At 42.7% G+C, this 23,217-nt stretch overlaps 2 protein-coding genes across 3 annotated transcripts; both read left to right on the forward strand.

Moving 5' to 3' along the window:
- Window positions 1–2,972: 2,972 nt before the first annotated feature.
- On the forward strand, window positions 2,973–10,231 carry zdhhc18a (zinc finger DHHC-type palmitoyltransferase 18a). Of its 2 annotated transcripts, XM_037454273.2 has the most exons (10): window positions 2,973–3,621; window positions 3,759–3,919; window positions 4,171–4,320; window positions 4,720–4,857; window positions 4,961–5,012; window positions 6,101–6,203; window positions 6,293–6,405; window positions 6,510–6,606; window positions 7,766–7,836; window positions 8,457–8,596. In XM_037454273.2, exons 1-9 carry the CDS (start codon window positions 3,389–3,391, stop codon window positions 7,805–7,807), a joined length of 1,089 nt encoding a protein of 362 aa, XP_037310170.1. In that variant the 5' UTR covers window positions 2,973–3,388; the 3' UTR covers window positions 7,808–7,836; window positions 8,457–8,596. The 2 variants fall into 2 exon arrangements, with proteins under 2 accessions (XP_037310170.1, XP_037310169.1); XM_037454272.2 differs by lacking the exon at window positions 7,766–7,836 and having other exon boundaries at window positions 8,457–10,231.
- Window positions 10,232–18,037: 7,806 nt separating this feature from the next.
- tent5ba (terminal nucleotidyltransferase 5ba) lies at window positions 18,038–22,130 on the forward strand. The gene is made up of 2 exons (XM_037455066.2): window positions 18,038–18,488; window positions 20,603–22,130. The coding sequence occupies exons 1-2, from the start codon at window positions 18,333–18,335 to the stop codon at window positions 21,629–21,631; spliced, it is 1,185 nt and encodes a 394-aa protein (XP_037310963.1). The 5' UTR covers window positions 18,038–18,332; the 3' UTR covers window positions 21,632–22,130.
- Window positions 22,131–23,217: the final 1,087 nt, after the last annotated feature.

Consider the following 23,217-nt stretch of genomic DNA (forward strand, 5'->3'; position numbering starts at 1 on the left):
TCACCATGGTAACAAGGACTTTGTGGTTCACTGTCAGCAGTGAAATTCTCTGGAGAATCAGTCCATGCAGAGACATGTGGCAAGGGTTCAGACTGTGTATTTATAGCGCTATGAACCAACAACGACAAGAGTATTAGGAAAGAACTGATAATATACCAGTTGTTTGGGTTTGTCTCTGCCCGTATGCCAATTTGCTAAATACAATTTGCTGGCTTGACTTTTGTCATTTGTGGTCTAGAGCCTCTTTTGGAGACCTTTCGACATGTTGTTTGGAGTAGCTGACCTTCCCCAGTGAGCACAAGACGTTATTTCAACGTTGAAATATGGTTGAAATCGGGTTGAAATGAGGTCTGAACGTCTAAGACCTCATTTCAACGTCTTTTCAACCGGCGAAAAAGTGCGTGAAACTTCAAAGTGCTAGAAAAGGGTACATTTCTCGAGTATGTGTCATGTGGTAACGTAAGGTTGAAAGAGAGACGATAACATCATTACGATTATCATAATAATGAATGAACTGGTCGGCGAAATTTGGTTTATGCAAAGACGTGATTTCAACGCATTTAAGATTTTTCTTAAAACGTCATGAATATGGAAATACAGAGTGTGTGTCTGTTACGCCGCCACCCCGGCTCGGGAGAGGAGGCGTAACAATATGCTTTAAGGACAAAATATTGAGGGCCGTTTCAAACATTAGTTGAAAACACGTAACTCTGATCACATCTGTAACGCGCATGCGCAAGTTCTTAGACGCTTGCAGAGCTTCCAACGGGTGCAGCGCGAGGTGAAGTGTGTCCGGGAGCAGAGCGACGTGAACGGGCTGATACAACCACGGCTACCGGCCCCAATACTCTGTAAGTACGTGAGTGTTTGAATGAAGCACACCTGGAACTATAACCAGTTATTTTACTGCTGCCCACTCGATACGGGAAAGACTGTTGTTTTGGTAAGCTAGTTAGCGTTAGCGCTATCGTTTGCTAGTTAGCATGCTAGCTCGGAGCTTGCTAGCGTTCAACATGAACTGGACCAAAAGTAAACATCATAGAGTATTTTCCGTGTGTTTGGTGTTGCTTATGCGTTAGGTTGTTGCTGTACCCATATCATATTATTGCCGTTCCCATTTCATGTAGAAAATACACGTTTTTAAAGCAACGCGGCCTAAACACAGATTGCAGGTGAATTCAACAAGTTGTGGCCTGTAAACAAGCTAGCCAAAACATTGTAAGTTACTGCATGCTTAAAGCAACATTGTAAAGTATGGTACTGTATAATATACCTGGAAATGTTACTCCAGAAATGCCATAAATTGTTTATAATGTCATAAGTAAACAATCTATAAATAAGGGTTCTCAAACACCTCCTGCTGTTATCATTATTAAACTTTTTTTTATTAGTGTCATTATAAACCCAAATTACACACGTTTCCCTAAAGTCTGTTCATCCCTCCTCACAGGTTCCTGTGGATGGAGGTTACATCTGATGGAGTTTGTCCCTGCAGTTGTCCTGCCTTACACCTGGTGTACTACTCTGAATATTTGAATAATTTCTGTTGCAAGAATTGAACGTACTGTACATCTTTAAGTTGTTCTTTCTGTACATACTTACTCCTCCACTGTTCACCCTTAAGTGTTGTCCAGTTGAAGGGAGTTTTATCTGTGCCGATGTGATGGTTTTGGGACAGGATGCTACATGTTTACACACTGTAAAGCTCCCTCAGGCTTATTTTTCATTTTGGATTGAACAAAATAAAATGAATTGAATTGAATTAACTTGTTGACTAGAGGCACCTGCAACTGAGGGGTGTTCTGCGCATTCTGAATCATTGAAGTGACGATGAGGGAGACGGAGCTGATTTCAGGTATACGATCTGGATTCAAGTGACTCGGAGCCAGATCTTGTTACAGAATCTGAAAATGAAGTGCCAATGATTCAGAAAAATGGTTTACAAACACAAAATTCTAAACTAACTGGTTCATGTTGTTGCTCCACTTATAATTTCATAGTTTATTTTCACAAAATATAATTTATTTTTGTATTCTGTTTTGTATAGGAAAAGTGTTGTTATATTGATATGAATAAATACAAATTAATCAAATTGTGTTGTCCTTGTTAAGGGCTGTTGACATGATTGACAACTGTCAACAGTTGATTGTGTGTAACTTGTACTTTTTCAGCGAGCAATTTTGCCGTTGAAAAGACGTTTAATAGACGTCTATGGCCCGACGTTGAAAAGACGTTGAAAATTGGTTTAAAAGTGAAAGTTGTTTCAACGTCTATTCGTAGACGTTGAAAAGACGTCTATGTTTAGACCCGTTTTCAACGTGATTTTTAATATCGGTGGTAAACGTACAAATGTGGACGTAATTTCTTTTTAGAACCTATAAAATAATGCTATAGCACAAAGTAGAGAATGACATTTTACCGTATTAAAAATGACGTTGATATGTAGTCTAAATATAGACGTCTTTTCAACGTCTACGAATAGGCGTTGAAACAACTTTCACTTTTAAACCATTTTGCAACGTCTTTTCAACGTCGGGCATAGACGTCTATTCAACGTCTTTTCAACCAAAAAATGTTCACTGGGTCCTCTTTCCTAACCAACTGAAATATTGAATACAGTTTATTGGTAAATATCGCGTCAACGTAATATCTCCCTATCAGAAGATGTAGACACAGACAGGAAACAGCTAAGCAACAAATAAATCAAATTCTGTAAATTCAATTTTAGATGGCACTGGGGGATGGACAACCAACAAAACGGTATGGCCTTAAACAACGGCAAAACCAAAAACACATTTATGCTTGTAACGTTAAATAAAACACTGCACCAGAGCCATTTGTTTCGATGCGGACGGATACTTGATGCTGTTGTTTCGCCGCTGATCTACAAATCATCGACGTTCTTACGTGACGCTTTTGGGATGGTATAAATCAGCAGCGAGTGCTGCGTGCCTACGTCACCATCCTCCTCGGCTGACGGTACACCAAAAAACAGAAACGTGACCTGCTACAAGAAGCTTTTGCCGAAGCCCGTCTCTTGAATTAAGCTACTTATAACGCTGATATAATACAACCAAATAAGTATCCGTGTTTATGAATGGCTTTATTTTAGCTATCGAAGATGGTGGTTAAACTTCAGATAAGTTTGGAACGGATTCAGCTCGTAAAACTCTGCTTAGTAGACGGTTCCTGCCGGTTCGCTAGCTAGCTAGCGTTAGCTTTTAGAATGGGCAACTGAACGCAGACCGAGGAGGCAAAAATATCAACGTACAATGACTGAATCCCGAAAGTGCAGCCCCTCGATAATGTGGCGGGAAACGAGAGCTTCGTGAGTGCCTTTTTGCTACCTCGGGACCGCGTCGACCCGGTTTACCGTTAACGTTACACGATGAAGAACTGCGAGTACCAGCAGATAGACCCCAGGGCGCTGTCAGTGTCGCCCTCGTCCGCAAAGAACCACACCGAGAGGAAAGTGCAGCGTTCGCGGAGGAAATGGGAAGTTTTCCCTGGAAAGAACAGGTTTTTCTGCGACGGAAGGATCATCCTGGCCCAACAGAGCGGAATCCTTCCCGTGACACTGGGCCTTATTGTTGTCACTTGTGGCCTTTTCTTTGCGTTCGAGTGAGTAACCAACAACGCTCCTTTTTATTATAGGTTTCTTCCTAGTGAGCCCTGAATGCCGCATGAAACGTGCATTTGAAAGCGTGTGTGAACCATGTATAACCAGACTGACTGAAACGGACTCTTTTCTTTTACAGTTGCCCTTTCCTCGTAGAACACCTGACCGTCTTTATTCCTGTGATCGGTGGGGTTCTTTCCTTGTTTGTGGTCACCTCCCTGCTGAGAACCAGCTTTACAGACCCAGGCATCTTACCCAGGGCTACCCCAGACGAAGCAGCAGACCTAGAGAAGCAGATCGGTAAGGCACTATCCTGAGTCCCACACCAACCGTGCAACAGATGGGGTGAAAGAGCTTTGCCACATGGGGGGGATCTCCTAGGGATATGTTTGTGTTTTTGAACTGCCTACAAAGACCTAATCAGCTAATTAAAAAGCAGGAGCTAGATTTATTAGTGTTTCCTTTTATTATAGCAATAGAGCGCTTGTTTGGTGAACATCAAATGTGCAATGACGCAGTGAGTCTCTCCCCTTGTACTTCTCTATTTCAAGATACCTCAGGATCCTCCACGTATCGCCCCCCTCCTCGAACCAAGGAGATTCTCATCAACCAGCAGGTGGTAAAGCTCAAATACTGCTTCACTTGTAAAATGTTCCGCCCCCCTCGGACGTCCCACTGCAGCCTCTGTGACAACTGTGTGGGTAAGGATTTGGTGTGGAAGTTACCGCGTATCCCAACTGCACTAATTACACCAGATGACTTGATGTAATTGCCAAGCGGAAGATATCATACTGCTTGGCTCGTAGTTTTCCAGTTTTCTAATACGGTCCGATGTTAATCCACGGATCTGTCTGCATGTGATGGAATCAAAAAGAGAACTATACAAACGAACTCTCGCCTTCTTAGACATTTCCAAATTTTAAATGGACAGTAACAAATATCAGTTTTGTTAGGAGTTATTATGAGAAATGTTGATTCTGGAGTAAGAGTGATGGGGTTTAATAGTATTTAACATGCATACGTGACATGCTATGTATCAATCCATTTACAACCAATTTAGAAAAGCCTCTGAACTCTGTATGTTGTTTTTTTACCCTCAGAACGATTTGATCACCACTGCCCGTGGGTGGGAAACTGTGTGGGAAAACGCAACTACCGTTATTTCTATAGCTTCATCATCTCTCTGTCGTTTCTGACATCGTTCATATTTGGCTGTGTCGTCACACACATCACGCTGCGTACGTATTCTTCTAATGTATGACAATGCACTGCGTATGATGTTCCTGTTATGTTACCACAAACCACTTTAAAATGACTTTGTTTGTTTCCCCTTCTTTCCAGGTTCTCAAGAAGGTAAAAGCCTTATTCAAGCCATTCAAGAAAGCCCTGCCAGATATCCTTTTGCACATATCAAATGTTCATGTAGTCAACCTGTTTATATGATCCATGCAACTAATATGCAACCATTTTACTGCCAAGAAATAACCCAAGTCACACAGTTGACGAGGCATTTCCTGCTGCTCCTCCTCAGCCTAAGCCCATGCCTTAATAGGATCAGAGGAGTTGGCATCCAGCAAAGCTTTAAAGCACATGGCTCCAGTTGAAGGTTTGCTGCCTCATGTTCTCATGAGGTGATGTTGAGAATATAGACAAATATAGATGCTGTGACTTCTGAGTGTTTTCATTATCATCACAGACAGGGTGTGTAATATGCATTACATTGTGCCATCTTCTTAGAGTCTGTGTATCCATCTGAATTTCAGAAAGGTTACATGGACTGTTTTCCTTAGCCGTTATTTCACAGAGCAGATTATCTAATTAGTTCGCTATGTCTTCCTGAGTGCATTTTTAGCCAATATACAGATCAAATCTAAATTGCAACATGTCCATTATGATATATTGCATTAGCCTAAACAAATGTAAAACCAGTGAGTTACTGCTTGGAAGTTTGTAAAACGGATGCATTTTTTTCTGTAGCAACAACATGCTGGTGGGGGGGGGCTCTATTGGGTTCCACTGGGGCACAAGGTTGCAGTGGAGGGATGTAACGCACGTTGATTTAAGTTTTAACCTCAGTACAGTTTCAAAACAACTTAAATTTTACTTGAGTTCCATTTTCCGTTAATCTAATATTGTTATATTGGGATTTGTAGTACCATAGCTTGATAGCTCATACTAATAGCAGCCATGTGTTATTTGGAATACGGTGTTTCTCCTTGGTTTACAACTTCAGGAGGAGGGGGGGTGCAAATGGTCCAACCCAGGGGGGAGGGTTTGAAGAAGAAGAAATAATTGAGAAACTATAGCTGATGTGCTTCTTATAAAAGCTTTCCACTACAGCGGAAATAATAGTTGGGTTTCTTAATACATTTGCAAACTCCCTAGCGACACACGCACACATCCAGCATCGTGATTGATTTTGTTTGTCTCATAATCATTGGGAATGGTGACGTTATCTTGCCTTGACTCTAAAGTGCGCACTGTGGTGGAGTTGGTGATTTGTTTCTTCTCCATCTGGTCCATTCTGGGCCTCTCAGGCTTCCATACCTACTTGGTAGCCTCCAACCTCACAACAAATGAAGATGTAAGTGACCCACTCAGTTCAGTTTCCTGGATTATTACAATAGAATTTATTCAATAACCGACTGCTTTCTTTATTCATTCACTGTGCAGATAAAGAGTTCTTGGTCAAGTAAACGGTGTACAGAGGAGTCCGGGAACCCGTACAGTTACAACAATATCATAACCAACTGCTGTGTGACGTTATGTGGACCGATGCCCCCAAGGTGAGTGGAGATGAGGCTTTGTACCACGCACATTTCTCAGTGTCCGTGATGTACAGTCGATGTCAAAGGGCCTCCTAACAAATTCCTCTCTGTTTGTTCTCTAGTCTGATTGACAGACGCGGTTTCCTTCCTCTTGTTGAGGCATCCCCTGCTACAGAGATGGAGCTGCCTCCCTTCCCGGTCAAGAACGACACAAACATGGTAGGATGAACCAGCTTGTGGTCCCTCCCCTGATCCCAACTGTCCCATACTTCCTGTGATGCTGCAAGGTTTCCTCCCCCAACCGTCCTGTGCCTTTCCACTCTGTGTCCACTTCTCGACCCACCAGGCTTTCAACTTGAGAGCCTCTGGTTGAGTGGCCCACGTGCAGCCCTTTGAATCTGTGCCTACGTATGAAACTTGTGTGCATGTTTAGAATTTTTTATTAAAAAAAAAAAACAGCCACGCATACTTGTGAATAACTTATTAGGTAATCTCTGACTTGACTGGAACAACATCACAGGCTCCACTTTGGATGGATTTGAACCTACAGAAGATATGAAGCCAATTATCCACAGTAGAAATGATGACGTTGACCAACGACTGCTACTGAGGTCATTTACAACACTTGTTTAAGCTTTAGAACAAAACGTCTCGGGAGCCACCCGTTACTGTCTAGCATCACCGAGCAGTTAAAAATGCATGAAAGTGGTGAGTTTTTACAGGTAGAAGTGTAACGAATTGTTGAGGAGTCATTGCGTTGCAGAGTCAGTCTGCTGCACATAAACCACGGCCCCTTTGTGCTGTGGGACAGTGAATCTGTTCATTGTGACACCTTTTCAGGTTGGACTTGTATTTGACTTTATATTGAACACATTGCTGTTTCTATCCCCTTGTTACTTTACTACTGGGTTTGCTTGTATTTTGTGGTGAAAGTGTGCAAACAGAAGACTTGTTTACTGCCTTTTCAGGAGTTTTCAATGATATTTTGTATTTGGTCTATTAGCACTTTATCACAGATCATTTGTGACATTTGTCATTTGACGTGGTCAGCAAGTGAAGTATATTTTTATAATCTTTATTTTCTTAACTCAATGTTTAACCTTTTATATACAGCTACTTACCTAAAGTGTTCTTTTGTGTTAAATAAACAATATTTTATAATTGTTTCTTGTATTTTGTTTTTGGACTTTGTTTTGAATTGACTTGGCCTTTTCTTTTTTCAAATCTTCATGTGCCTGACCACATATGTTTTAAAAGTGGAAATTAAAACATTGTGGAGATAATTCAATAGGTATAAATAAGTCAACGAAACATGTATGTGTTGAGGAACATTGGTTCTGACACTCGGGTGTTGTGCTGTACCATTCCGCCCTGCCAGGAGGAGACCTGTCACGACTTTGCTTTGTCCTGCACAGCCTGAAGGGCGCTGCTGCATGTAGACAGTCGATGGTAAGAGTGTAAGAGAAGGGCTCAACGTTGCACCAATCACACCTCTTGCCCAAACATTCACTGTGTCTTCTTCCACAACGTACTTCCCTACTTTACCAGTAATTTCTTTGCAAGTATATTGTCGTTCTTTGGGAAGGTTCCGGGGGGGGGGGGGCGGTGCTTGTGATTGGTGCAGAAAGGTGCGCTGCTCTACTCGTACATGTGCATGCTTCACTTCCATCCATTCTCGTCCTGTTAACATTCGCTCACCCACTGTGTATGGAATGGAGCTCATCTGAAGGCTGATCTCACTCTTGACATCTCTGTAGTTGGATGAGAGGTTTCTTGCTCATTTGTGGGGTGGGTTGGGGGTGTTGTGGTGCATGCACGGTGGGCTGCATTAACTGGATCTTCCCTCTGCTTTTAGCCAGAAGAAAACAGGAATGAGCTTCTCAACATGTTGCATTGCCTGCCTCTAACTCCCTTCTCCTGTGCCTCTCCATTCGAGTCTTTTGACCATCGTCCAGTGTTCTCATGGCATCTCGTGTTAACTCTAACCCCCCCCTCACCCGTTCATGACACAAACTGACGATGTCTCTTTCCAGTCTCTTGACTCCTCTTATTTGCTCCCCTCCACGCAGTGCACTAAGGGCACCAAGGATGTGCTGGAGAGGATGGTTCGCTCACTTGACTCCCATGGCCTGTGCCCTCCCGGAGCTCCAAAGACGACCCCTGTGGCCGTAGAGGTTTCCGGCGCGGCGACGCCCCCTGCGGAGCGCTCCCGACAACACACCCGCCGGCCCGTGGCGGCTCCTTGCCCCCCGTTCAGCAGAGGCGGCGAGAGGAGGGACTCTTTTCACTCCAGCAACCCGGCCTTCCGCCTGGCTTCGCCCTCCCCGTCGCTGAGCCGCACCACCTTTATTCTGGGAGAGGCGCCTGACATCGGCTTCGTCCCGCTACCCTGAACGAGGAGGAGACACTCGATGCTGCTCGGGCACCATGTGGGTCTTTTGGCTTTTGCATAATGGTGGTCATGCTGTGAGTTGTACCTGGGTTTGTCTTTTTTTTCTTTCTTTTTTTTGTATCACCAATGTCGTACTAAACTATACGCGTCCTTCGCAATGAAGGGAAATCTTAGTAACACGTTGAAGCAATAATATATTTTATTAAGACACCCAGAACATGCCTCCACACCTTCTGCTGAAGCTCAAGCCGTATGTCACAGCCACAGGGTTTGAGTTCTTTCTAATATTTTATGCAAACAGGTCTTTGAATGCTAAGACATACAGAAACACACACGTTTCGATGTACTGAACTGGGGTGCACTCAACAGTGAGCCGTTTCAGGGTTATCAACTCCAACGTTGGCCTTACGACATATCCCATCATTTCTTGTCATTTTCACCTACTCATCCAAAATCATCCGGTGGAAGCAGCTTGACAGGATTCAGATTAATGAGCAATCAGTTTGAAGAGGGAGCGCAGGGTGCCGTTTTTATTACATTTGTACAGTTAGCATTTCAAGGTGTTGCTCTGTTTTGTAGTCTGTTCTGCATGTTAATATCAGATCCTCTTAAGTGAAATGGTCAATATTTTTTCTTGTGAGGTGCGTCCTTTTTTGCGGTCTTATATGTAAAAATGGGTCAAAAAGCTTGAATTGGTCCAGACATTTTTTTTCCACATATGACTGATACTAGTGATGAAATAGTTCCTTTTGATATTTATTAATTTCCATATTTTCTTGCGTTATCCAATGCGCTGGGTGTCAAACCCAGCATTTCTAAATCAAATGCGCTGCTGCTTACCGCGGTCTAGATTGCGGTGTTTATGTCTGACACACCTTTTCCTATTAATGTGCTTTACTGGGGGGCGCTTTGAGTGAGCGTCTGTTTGTTTTTTCACCTCAGGGCCCCACGGCCGCACGCCGCCTGTCGTCAGCGCGTTGGTGGTTTCCACATTCCGGGAACGTTGAGGTCTCTCCACATGCTGGTTTCTATAGCTGTGACCTTTTTCGTCTCCTTACTGTGTGAAACCGAACCCTCCGTGTTGGTGGACAACTGCACTAGTAAATGTTTGTGCCAGCAGTTTGTGCCAGCAGGGGGCAGTATGTGAATACAGACTCCCAGTCACAGGGCAGTTTAGTAACATGACCACCATTAGAGGAAAGGCCTTTGGATGGGTTATTTTTTTTTTTGTTGAGTGTTTAAGTTGTTCAATGGTTGTGGGTTTGTGATGAACAATTTGGTCATAGTTAGTGGGTCGTTTATTTATCAGTCTGCTTCAAGACCTGTAGGGTGTTCATTTATTTACAAGCAGCGCTTGTATGAACAAACTTGTTTTATATTTTGTAGGATGTGACAGTGGATCTGTAACACGTTATTTTAAAATTATCAACAATAAAAAAATATACCGACTCACCAAGGGAGCTGCCTGCTAGTGCGTTATGGACAGACTGATATGAGTATCACTATTGGGAAATGGGGACAGTTCAACGTACAGGTCTAATATACTATTTTATATATATATATATATATATATATATATATATATACAGTATATATATATATATATATACAGTATATATGTATATATATATATATATATACAGTATATATATATATATATATATATATATACAGTATATATGTATTAGACTAAAGATGCACAACCACCAAATAGTCTTTTTGGACTGCAGTAAGGATAGATTTTTCCCCCTTTTATTAACTATCCATTACATTTGACTTCAAAGCAGTCCTTGCTGAGGCAAGTCGTTCTACCTTTATATGCTAAGCTAACATTAAACAGATGGTTCTGCTTTTGGCTCGGTCAGAGAATGAGTGGCCGATTCACAGCTAATTTTTGAAGAAGGGAATTTTAATTAATAGAAAATTTGGACTCTTCTCCTGTTTAAGGCTTTAGCTTAGGCTCTTTTCATAACATGTGGTCATTATAAAGACTCCTTGTCTATTAGGACACTTTTACTTGGCTTGTTCCTTCTCTTTAAAAAGAAAAAAACATTTATTGAACAGCTGGGGAAGCCACTTATTTCACTTGAAACTAATAAATTCCTGTTCTTCAAATAAATAATCCACTGCCCATTTACCCCCGGGTGACCTCCGCTCTGTGAGTCATGGCCGCTCGTTCTTCTTCAGGCAGCCACGTTTGGCCCCTGCTGTCATCTAATCACGCAGCCGTGTGTCACTCTCTCACAAGTCTTTTCCTCATTGTTGGCTGGTCTCACCAGAGCAGAAGTGAAGCACCTCTGTGAAAAGCAAGCAGGTGACTCACAGTCACGGCCGACTCGCAGTCAACATCCTTCGCTGCCGGGATTTCAAGAGCAGAAAGTGTGCCCTCGGTGCTGGGCAGTGAAGCTCGATCAAATCCACCCTGGGCCAGGCTGAGCCAACCAGCTGCCGGCAGGCTGCAGCTGCCGGCAGGCGCAGTTTGTTGCCGCTGCCAGTGAAAGATGCAACAAGTGAATCTGTTGGGAATCTTCCACGTGGTGGTTAAAATGTCCCCATGCTGAGCGTTGAAGCGGAACAGTCAAACAGGTGTTTGCACGTTTGCGCTTCATTCAAACTAGCTGACACTATTAAAAAAAAAAACAATGTTCATTGAATATCAGAGACGACGTGAACACGCCTGTTTGTCGAGTTTGTTCAGTGATTAACAGTGTTTGTTCATTGCTTTTCCACGGATCCCTCTTGAGTGTAACAAGGGAGGGTTTTGGTAGAATATATGTAAAGGCCTAAAAGGTCCTACGAGCCTTTTAGCACATAAAGATCACTCAGGTCCTATGGTAGAGCTCACTGTGCACAGGTTATCTGAGGTTGTGTGCAACCCTTACTGTTACAGATAAAAGTCTTGATATTTGTGTGTATTGATTTTTGAAAAAAAAAAAATCCCACCATTCCAAGATACCACATCTGCAACATTTTGTTATGTGCAGATTAGATCAGGGGATAAGTCAGGAGATATGACATATCTCCGGGTCGTGCAGTGGAAAAGAATGGCGTCTGTTTGCGGTGGAGTGAAAAGAGCTCCCCATGGAAACCCAAATATGTGCCATGAAGCTGAACTAGAGTGCCACGGTACCACAGGGTCACACACTATCTCAGCACCCATTAGCATGTGGCCTGTTGGATAAGACCTCAATAATGACAGGAAAATGTCTTTACTTCTGCTACACAAAACGCAAATTTATCAACATTCTCTGAAACAGGAGCCACGTTGACTTTACCAGCGAGCATCTGTCTCTCGGTCACATAATAGTTTCTCATAGCTCAGGAGTCATGGTAAGTGTACCATTTTGATAAAGTAATTGTGTGTACTGTAGGTGAATTGAATGTGAAATGAGAAAACAATAATGCAAAAATATGTCAAAATAAGTACAGCTTAAACAGCTTTTTATCAGAAAATATAAATATACTGTAGTTGATATAGTTTTAGGCTATAATGGTTCATTTGCAGATGGTGATATAAAAAAACCTCCAATGAGCACACAAAATAAAATATATTCTTTATGGCAAATTAAACCACCCCAAACTACAAATTGTAATTTGAGTTTAACTGCAGCTTGGACATCAAGGTTTTGCATATTCTGAACGTGGGTTATTTTTTTGATGCATTGTTTTTAGTGGTCATTTCTACAGCGTACTAAGGCTACTGTTGAATACTTGACTAAAATTGCCATTTCTATATCAATTACTAACAACATATCATTTTCTTTAACAATTGAAGGCAACACGCATCGAGTACGTGGATTTACAAATAGTCGTTTTGTAGGTTAAATATTCCAGTAGGTAAAAAAATCTTAATGACTTTCATTTCATTACTGTGTACAAACATAATGTGTGCCATAATGTATGACTGCACACATTTTATGAATGGTGTTATTCACAGGGTTGTGCAGTAACGTGCATTTTAAAGGCCACAAGAACCCTCATGTCGGACTTTGACACGGCCAGGGTTTGAGAATCAGCTGCAATAAAGTGAGATGGTTATGGACAGTTAGACTATGGTGCTGAGTCACTGTAGGGACATGACCAAACATATTCCCTGCAACGGAACGAGGAGTCAACAGGTCACTTCATATTGCTTATGTTATACAAAGAGCAGTTAGGTAAACATTAGAAAGGCAGCAAATAAAAGTAAAACGCAAGATTTTGAAATGTGCAGAAACTGAGACTGTGGGCTGGAAGTCGAGAGGGTCCTGTTGCTAGATGGTAAATAGTTTTACCATATGCAACACAGAGCTGCTTTTGACCACGTGTGCAACATCCCCGTGCCTGTTCCCAGTTACAGTCCTATATAAATGTCACCATAAAACCATGTGTGAATCTGTCGAAACTGAAAAACAAGCCATGTTTGTTTGTTCATATTCAACAGCTTCATTTTTAAATAAACATTCACAAACTCCTGCCGTGAATTTAGAACCGTCTGATCATCCATAAATTGATTTAATTAGTACGGTGCGTTTATTTGATTTTGTTGCTCTTGGAACATCCAGCTGGCTCTCTTGCTGGCCCAGTGCATGATGGGACACTCTGTCGACCGATAATGCTTCCAGGAGGAAGATTAAAAACATCTGGATGAGATGTAACCCCGTTTTATTACTTGCTGCTTTTTTCAGAGCATGTGCGATTGTGACCTTAACAGCTATTGTCTCGGGGTGAACTGCTTGATCTTGTGGCTGCGCTTCACGCCAAAGGTGTCCAGTAAATCAACATAATCGCTTCCCAATGTGTTAAACTCTTTATAGCCCCTCAGTTTGACTTATTCATACCACTACTGGATGGGGGGTTAGGAGCAGGGATTCTGGGAATGAAATCAGAGCTTGCTGCTAAATAGGGGTTCCCTCTCACTGCTGGTAATTGCTGCAGAGAGCGGAAAGAGCCAGATCTCTTCTCTGGTTTATTTTCACATGCATGTGTTGAAAAAATAACTGTGTATAAAATGTTTTTAATAAGCGTTTATGGTCACATTCTGTGTACTTTTCTTTTGTATACAGCTGTCAACTGTGTCCCTGTAGTGTAGTTGATATGACTTCATCAGAGGAGAATCATACCAGATTGAGAACCATTCATCTACCAACACCAAAGCTGAGAAGTCAATCAAACCAGGGCTTATTTCTTTTATGTCTAGTATTTGACATTAAAGGATGCAACCTTAAATGGAGGGCAGTTGCACAACATGATTTAGGCTCCAGTTAAGGAAGGACGTCCCAGTCTAAGTAAGGATGTCCCCGACATAAAGAATGTGGTGAGGGTGTTTTATTACCAGGGACATACCTTCCTTCCACACATGCTCTTATATAAGCACAAAGCAGAAGGAAACATATGCATGACTCACCCCGGTTCTCTGTTATCTCACACTTAAGAATTTATGGGGGAAATCATACTTTCTGAATTAATTTCCTATTGTTCCTATTTGTATGCTTTTGTGTAGATCCATGTTCCCTAAATTCTAAATAACAACTGCTATTTGATTTACATTACTACACCGTCAATAATGTTTTGACATACCACAACTTCTGAGTAAAGTGAGCCGAGCCTATATTTGAACGTTGAGCTTTGGATTACTTCAACTGCAATAACCTCTCGTTTCTAAAGAGACTGTTGTCTCAGCTCTCAGATGAGAAAACGAAACTTATCCTAAAACCATCTCTAAAATGCCTCATTGGATCAAAGATATTACCTAGAACAGACATACTTTAAGAACGCGATAAAAGGTCTAGGTATCAAAAATGCAATGTAAGTAATGGTTTGATTTTAGGCCAACATTACTAGCCAAAAAACAGATCAATTTGTAATTGCTTTTTCTCAACTAAGTCTTTTCCATTTTAGTGTGCAGCTGTGGACAGAAGTGGGAGCTGATGTATAATGCCACTTGAATCATTAGTGCATTTTGGTGTGTTTTTTTTCCAGCAGCACACCGGTCTCCTCTGCCAAACACTACTGTAATCAATCAAGCGGGCAGCGGAGAGAGTCTGACGTCAGAAGCGCGGCTGCTTGCGTAACCTCGCTCAACTGTCCCACATATATTTGTCATCCAACGCAATCGAGAGAAGTAAACTCAACGTCTCTTATCAGTCACTCTGTCCACCTCAGGTTTAGGGCCCTCGGAGGGGGGGGGGGGGTCCAGCCTGACCGGTCAACTCAACCTGGCTGAATATACACAGGTTATCTGCAGGCATTGTACAATCAGCGTAATAACCCACTTATAGAAACTTTTTATTCAATCGCAAAGTCAAGATAGATTTTGAAAATGAACATGCAGTGTAATGTCAGCCATGCTTTGTATCTGCAGCGGGTGCGTCACTATTTTAGCTGTGCAAAACTGTCCCCAGTCACCAATGATGCATACTCTAAAAATAGCAAAGAATTGTCTTCCCGTGTAACACGTCCTCAGCGAGTCTTCTTGTGGAAATAAGTGTTCCCTGACAGACTACTGCAAACTTAACTTATCCTGCGTGACAGGTGTAGCATTATCTGTCTTTGCTTGATTTCTCATTGTGACACTCGGCTGCTTGTTGTTTGGCATCATGGATTTTCTGCCAGGCTTTTTACAACGCGCCGTGACGTCCAAAGCCTGTTCCTCTGCGTTGCTCCTTGCCTTGGTGCTGGCCCCGAGCCAAAGATGGAGAAATATATATATTTGAAAACAAAACAGTACTTTATGATACGTACTCTCTGTTTATCTGCGTGTGAGCACAAAAACAGAGAAAGAAAAGTCTTCAAAGAACTTATTACTTTATAATCATTAATATAGTTTCATCAAGACTATCACATTGTTTCTCAATGTTTACACGGGTATGACTGGAGAATACGCCTGTCTAATGCACCATTTGTTAAAGGTGTGTTTAAATACTGACCACCTCACCGCGCCTACTAGACTCACAGTCTAAGTTGTCATGGCTGCGGCAGGATGTCAACGCAGGGATAAACAGAGGATCCAGTGGCCTAACCATGAAATCACAAAAGGTGAATTAAACACAAACATGCGCAGTGAACGCATTTGAGGAGGGTTTTTTTTTCTGCGTGTCTAATTTGTGTGGATCGCTGTTGTTCTACTGCATAAGTGACTGGACCACACATCTGTGTGACCTCCCTCTGACGTGGGGCTCTGATAGAACCTGAGAACGTCAAGTGGCTTAACATTTATCTCTGGTCACTTTTCTCTCGTTTCCAAGTGTTTCGCATTCAGGTAAATTCTAGTTCTGCTCCAAAGGGTAAACAGCTGCCACATGGATGGTTATTTATAGACTTATGACGCAGATATCTGACATCGGAACCTGGCAGGCCCCTTAGCCTCTGCCCAGCTGCCCACCAACCGGAGTGGATGCTGTTGCCGGGGAAACAGGCTTATGTTGACATCACAGGATTTGAAGCAATCTTCTGCAAAGAACAAATTTACAATACGCCCACCATCGCGACCTCCCGGAGGCTCGCGAGACACAGTCATCTTCCTGCTGTGTGCTTTGGACAGTGATGTGAACTAAAAACAAGCAAACATGTGTTTGGGGAAGACAACATGCGTAAGACTGTGTGTCTGCCTCTCTGTGTTTTATTGCTGCATCACTAAAAACCCACACAGATCAATCAGTAAATGGACTTTACTCTGTTGTTAACGTTTTACTGGTGCACTTACAGACGGTGTTGACATGTATGATGTGTGATGGATTTTATAAATGAGGACATATTTGGGTCATTTAAAAAAAGGAAATTACATACGGGCAAAGTTTTCTCACCACTTAAAAGGTCCTGTTTCCTATTGTTTCAGGTCCGTCGTTAGAATATTTTAACACTTACAGGAGCGCACACATGATAGTATAAGATATAAAGACCCAACACCTGTAAGAACAGACGCAGGAAAGCCTGACAGGGAAATCAATGCATCTGACAGCTGAACAAAGCCGCCCAATACACTGGCAATATTTCACTCAAGTCTCACTGTTTTATTTAAATATGCCACAGGTGGACCATTGCATACATTGTATGAAAAGCTGACTTTGTGTTCTGTTCAAACCAGAGGAATGTCTGTATCTGCACCAAAAACAAATAAAAAAGCACTCTGCACCATAGATAGGGAGGCGGAGTGGAAAGAGGGAGCAGTGAGGTATCTGAAAAGGTAAATGGAAAGCTTAAAGGGCATCACAGGTTATCTGAGCCTTTTCTCTGCTAACTGAATGAACGATTGTCCGTGGGGTTTATAGCCTTTAATTTTCCATGAACAAACAACTCAAAGAAAAGGGCTACCCTACTTTAGACAAGGCCGTTTACTAAAAATGATAAGAGGCTATAAAAATGTGTGACCAGCGTGAACATTTTAAAGGATTAATAGAGTACTACCACAGATTACACCACACTTAATAAACGGCTCCTGGCTTTGAATGATTGCATGGTAAAGAGAGGTTTCTAATATGAAAAAAAATATACAAATGATGTTTTAGCATCTCATGTCTATTTACAGGAAGCTCTCCCTGGGTTGACATTTGCTCCGATAACCAGATAACCAGGAATCATTTTCAAACATTTCCTATAAAGTCAATCAGTTAATAAAAAACTGACTTAATAACTAGGCATTTGTGTACCACCGGAAGAAGGCTGTAGCTAAATGTAATCATAACGGAGAAATAAAAAACACACAAGGCAGTGCTACTAGAAGCTAACTGGCCTAGCTTAGCAGGCTAAAACAAACCGCCGCCTCTTCTCTTCCTGACTCATTAATATATCATGTGGTTAAAATACCATCACATGACATATTTCAATTAACAGTATTAAATGTATGTTAAAGTATGTGATTCGTTTTATAGACAAAGAAGCTAACGCTGACATTACTGTTTCCCTAAGAAAAAGAATTCATAACATTTTTAAAGAAATGCAGGCCTAAGTTGATGCAACCAATAGGACAGGAAACATGAATGGAGAAATGCTTTGACTTTTGACTTTGTTAACTGTGTTGTGTTTGGTCAGCTGTAATCCGACATTTATACCTATGACCTGATTTACCAAAGGCTCATTTCTAGTATTTCTGCGGCCTTATCAACAGATCATTTGATCTTTGATTGTTGGAAGGAAAACCCTTTCTGCGCCGTCGGCGCACAGGCAGCAGAGCAAAGGGGAGGAGCCTGTCAAATGCGTCACGCACAGGGTGTTTCCTGCAGACAGGGCGTCCATAATCCATGGGCAAACACACCAGCCAATCACAGGGCTCATGCTAATGAGGATGCTTTAAACCTCCTTATGAATCGGTGCTGCGCGCATTGATCGGTTTTCAGCGGCACACACCGGTGAAAATAAAAAGATCGCTCCCATATCCAGCACCTTTTTGAACAACTGAACAAACTTCATCTACCTCAACCTCCTCCTCCACAGCAGCAACAGGACCTCCTCGCGACCGACATCCACGGGACTATCTCACTTGTTTAGGCAGAGAAGAGCTCAGCTGAGAGGACTGAGCTTACTGATTTATTTTTCTTATCTTTTATTTTTGTTTTTCTCCTAAAACATACTCGCCATGTCTTGCGCCGATACGTCGGATCAGGATCGGCGGTTCTGCGTTTTGTCTTGGGATCAGGTGCAGCGTTTGGACTGGATCCTGGGGGAGGCGATCCCCATCCACGGCCGCGGAAACTTCCCCACTCTGTCCGTGCAACCGCGGCAGATCGTCCAGGTAAGCTCGCGCACCCACGAACACGACGTCGAAGTGGCTGCAGCGAAACTTTTTATCTCAATGGGAACTAAATATTATCATCAGGAACCTCCTCTGACCCCTGTAAGATCCCTGGTGGTCTCCAAACTAAGTCATTTGTCAACATACGAGCCAAACTATGACACTAAATTGAGGAATTCTTCATTCTAATTTGTCTGTAAATGTTTGAAAAGGACACATGCCATTGTCCCCTTTCAAAGCCACTTGGCTGGTTTCACTTCTCCTGCTGTGTTCCCTGAAAGTGACCAAAAGAAATGCAGCAATAGACTCTCATAATGGACACATTATCTCATTTACACATTGACTTATTCAAGACGTATTTGAAGCTCAGAGCTTCACGGTTGTGGTCGTGGAAAGATGAATGCTCCATTGATGCAGTAGACTTGAAGTTTGGAAACCCCTTGCCACTTTGTTCAGCTCAAATTGGCCATCTACCGCGTGTGTATGTGCTTTTTTTGTAGTTGGCATTGAGCACTGATCATGAATCTACATGTAGTGGATTCTGAGGATGTAATTGTGCTTTAGTTTTGCATGACAAATAGGTGCATGGCTGAGAATGTGCACCTTTTTTCCCGCTGTAGGGGACAAACCGGGCCGCAATAACATCCACTACAGCATCATGAAGTTCTAAAGTCCAAGAGGCTTACGGGGCTGTAACTTTATATCTAAGACAACAACTCTGTTCTCAAACGCTTCCCAGCTTTCCAGTGTGACACCCTCTGTTCCACTAAACTCCATGCACCCCCCAATTCCTTCCTAAAGAAACGAGTGACAAATGTAAAGCTATCGGGGCTATCAGTACCTGTGCTTCTACAGACGGGGACGGGGGGCCTCTCACTAGCAATCAGGTGTGTGTGTGACTCGTAGCCAGAGGCGAGGAGGACTATCGAGTCTGTGCCTGACCCTGAATTTCATTCTCACTGCACATTCAAACCACAATATTATTGCTTCTGATTGGAATTTGAACCTCATCTGCACTACATTATGGATGAATGATTACAATGCTATTACTGCCAAGTTGCGCGATTATGATCTAATCCGTTCACACACTCCCTGTGTGGAGGGTAGACTTGCTTTTAAATGTTTGTTTGTCCGTAGCCTGACCCAGTATGTATAAATAGAGGCGACTTGTTATCTGATCACCATGGGAGAGAGAGTTAACAGACACTAATCTGAGAGCTCAGTGCCAGTGGGGAGATTTAGGATTGTGTTCAGGTGTGTGACAACTCGTTTATTCTTAAGGTTTTACATGTTTGAACAGTAAGAAACTTATTTTCTGAAGTGTAAGTTACATTTACAGTCCCTAAGGAAATGTATCTGCTGATCTCACACGGAAGCTGTTGTTGCCATCTGGGAAGAATGTGTGTGTGTGTGTGTGTGTGTGTGTCTGTGTGTGTGTGTGTGTGTGTGTGGTCGGAACAATAGAAAGGTGATATATGAATTCATCTTTTCACAGTACAGTTGATGGCATGAGTCAAGTTATTTCCCTTCAGGCAGCTGAGCTGAATATGTTTTCTTTTTAAATTTATATTTCCTCTTCGGGACTGCTTGCAGGGATGTTGGCACAACTCTAGATAGGTCATCCTATTCCAATGTGGCCGATCTGAGATGAGACAGCTTAAACATCTCACAGGTCACTGGGACAGAGAAAAGGGGAAATCCACTGACCCTCAATGACCTGAGGACGTGGAGTCGAGCCTAAAGACGATTGTTTGTTTTGGACATCGCTGATCTTCCCACTGCTGTTTACTCTCGTTTGGTTGCAGTTCAGAATCATGTATATATCTTATCACTGTGTTTGCAACACAATAAGACCATCTGGCACAGTGGGAGATGGACCTGGAACACAGAGTCCTGCCACTCTTTGTTTGGCCTCTTTTCTGTTTAATTCAAACTGAGGCTGATGCTGATCTCAGGTCTACAAGCGATTGACCTCCACTGGGCCCATGTGGAGCTCATTTGCAAATAGACAACCTTTTTCAACTTTTTTAGTTTTCTCTTCCTTTAAAGAGCACTAGTATAACTTCATGCATTTCATCAATAACACGCAGTGTCTCCGTCTCGTCTATGTTCAGGTGGTGCGGGCGAGGCTGGAAGAGAGGGGTGTGTCCGTTAAAGACGTGAGGCTGAACGGATCAGCTGCCAGCCATGTGCTCCATCAGGACACCGGACTGGGCTACAAGGACCTCGACCTGATCTTCGGTGTGTCGCTGAGAGACGATCAGGCCTTCCGTCTGGTGAAGGACGTCGTGCTGGACTGCCTGTTTGACTTCCTGCCAGCCGGCGTCTCTAAGGAGCGCATCACGGCACTAACCCTCAAAGAAGCCTACGTACAGAAATTAGTGAAAGTCTGTAATGACACGGACCGCTGGAGCCTCATCTCGCTGTCCAACAACATGGGCAAGAACGTGGAGCTAAAATTTGTCGACTCTTTACGGCGGCAGTTTGAATTCAGCGTGGACTCCTTCCAGATTTGCCTGGACTCCCTGCTGTTGTTCGACCGCTGCTCAGAGACGCCCATGTCCGAGAGCTTTCACCCCACCGTGATCGGCGAGAGCGTGTACGGGGACTTCAAGGAGGCCATGGAGCACCTGTGCCAGAGGACCATAGCTACGCGCAGCCCGGAAGAGATCCGAGGGGGTGGCTTATTGAAGTACTGCCACCTGCTGGTGCGAGGGTTCACACCCTCGTCGGAGGCGGACATGAAGCACATGCAGCGCTACATGTGCTCGCGCTTCTTCATTGACTTCTCCGACATAGTGGAGCAGCAGAGGAAACTGGAGGCCTACCTGCAAAACCACTTCTCCGGGATGGAGCACAAACGGTACGAGTGCCTGATGACTCTTCACCACGTAGTGAACGAAAGTACCGTGTGTCTGATGGGACACGAGCGGCGCCAGACGCTCAGCCTCATCTCCATGCTGGCGCTGAAGGTGCTGGCGGAGCAGAATGCCATCCCCACCGTGACCAACGTCACGTGTTACTACCAGCCAGCTCCGTACGTGCAGGACATCAACTTCAGCAATTACTATATTGCACACGTGCAGCCGCCACAGCTCTCACCGTGCAGTAATTCCTATCAGACGTGGCTGCCCTGTAGCTGAACTGGCTGAAAATGGAAGTAGAAAAAAAAAATGCAAATAAATTCAAACATTCATGCCAAATGTGTCTTAACATGTACTGCTTTACATCTGATTGAGCCGACACATACAATTTTCTCACTTGTGTTCTCTTGCAAAATATCTGTGAGATTGCTGGTAATTTCAAAAGATGATATCTTCTTTAAGTATTTAAGTCTTTATGAAGCTTTATATATGTTGAAATACATTTTCGAGGAAATAAACGTTAAAGCTAGTGTTTTTTTTCACAGTTTGGCTTTATTATTATTCTTTTTAATTCCGTACTGGACCAAAGACATATTTGTCGTTTAGAAAGGGAATGTGGTTATGATCCCAAGTGCCTAAAATGAACCATGAAATGTTCTAAAAAAACATTTGTAACTGTGCATTCAGTGGTTTCTAGAGTACTCTGACTCTTTTTTCAGGAACAGAAGCATTCATTTTTGTGAAATTAAAAACAGGAAATAAACTACTTTATTTTGTATCCTGGTTATTTTATTTTAACTGGCCCACAACGGTTGTTGACATTTTGATATTTGGCTCTCAGGGCTGAGACTAAACTGATCACATCTGTACTGCTTCACTATTCACAGAGTCTGCTTGTGTATTCTCACATGGACATCATAAACAGCAGGTTTCATTAGTAATGAAATGAACGTTGACTCATGTTTTGTCCTATCCCTTTTCTGGATTGGAGGCATTTCATCCTGCGCTTGATAAGCAGTCGACCACGAGACAGCTCATTTCCACTTACCAGGGCCATTGAAATGCATGTGCTGGAGTGAGTTGCATTTGTTAAACTGGGCTGAAGATCCATTACAATCTGAGGACATGAACCATAAGGAGGGTTTTTCTAAAGCACAATGGCTTCTCTCTCCTCTGTGATACTAAAGCCTTTTAACAAAGACTTGCCTGTTCACCTCCATTCGCTCCTCTGGAAACCCACCCGTTTGCTTGACTGAGTCCACGTCCATATCATTTTGTTTAAGTCAAAAAAATCTCATGCTAGTTTGTTAAAAGACAGAGATGGTGGAAATCACACACCTCGTATAGATTATTAGCAGGCCGTGTTTTTTTTACTGGCCAATATTTACATCTGCCGTGCCAAGTGGAAAAAAAAAAAACCTTACCTCGCCACATGTGAGTCACACTCCTTCACTCCGTCTCCACATTGAGCTCCAACTAGATTTCTAAGTTGGGTGTCGAAAGACAGAATAAGGAAATGTGGTATTATTGAAGCTTACTTGCTTATATGCTTTTGTGTGAATCTGTTAAACGTGGGGTTACTGGGAACAGTCCGTACCAGAGCCTTGCTAAAGTAGTGGAATGTCTGTTTTTCTAATATAACCTTTTACTTTGTGTCATGTTATCCAGGCTAGCCTGTTAAGGAGAACCTGCAGAATAATACTCTGCTGTTGAGCCCCACACTGACTCCCCACTTACCGCCCTGTGCATTGACTATTTAGCCTGAAGGCTCCACCTTTAAGTCTGGTGCAACCACGCTGGAGTAATAGACGGTTTGTGATTAAACACAGCGGGATGAGGAATGAGCATGATGCAAGCAAAATAGG

This window comes from Pungitius pungitius, chromosome 11 (assembly GCF_949316345.1).
Source record: "Pungitius pungitius chromosome 11, fPunPun2.1, whole genome shotgun sequence".
NCBI classification, from domain to species: domain Eukaryota; kingdom Metazoa; phylum Chordata; class Actinopteri; order Perciformes; family Gasterosteidae; genus Pungitius; species Pungitius pungitius.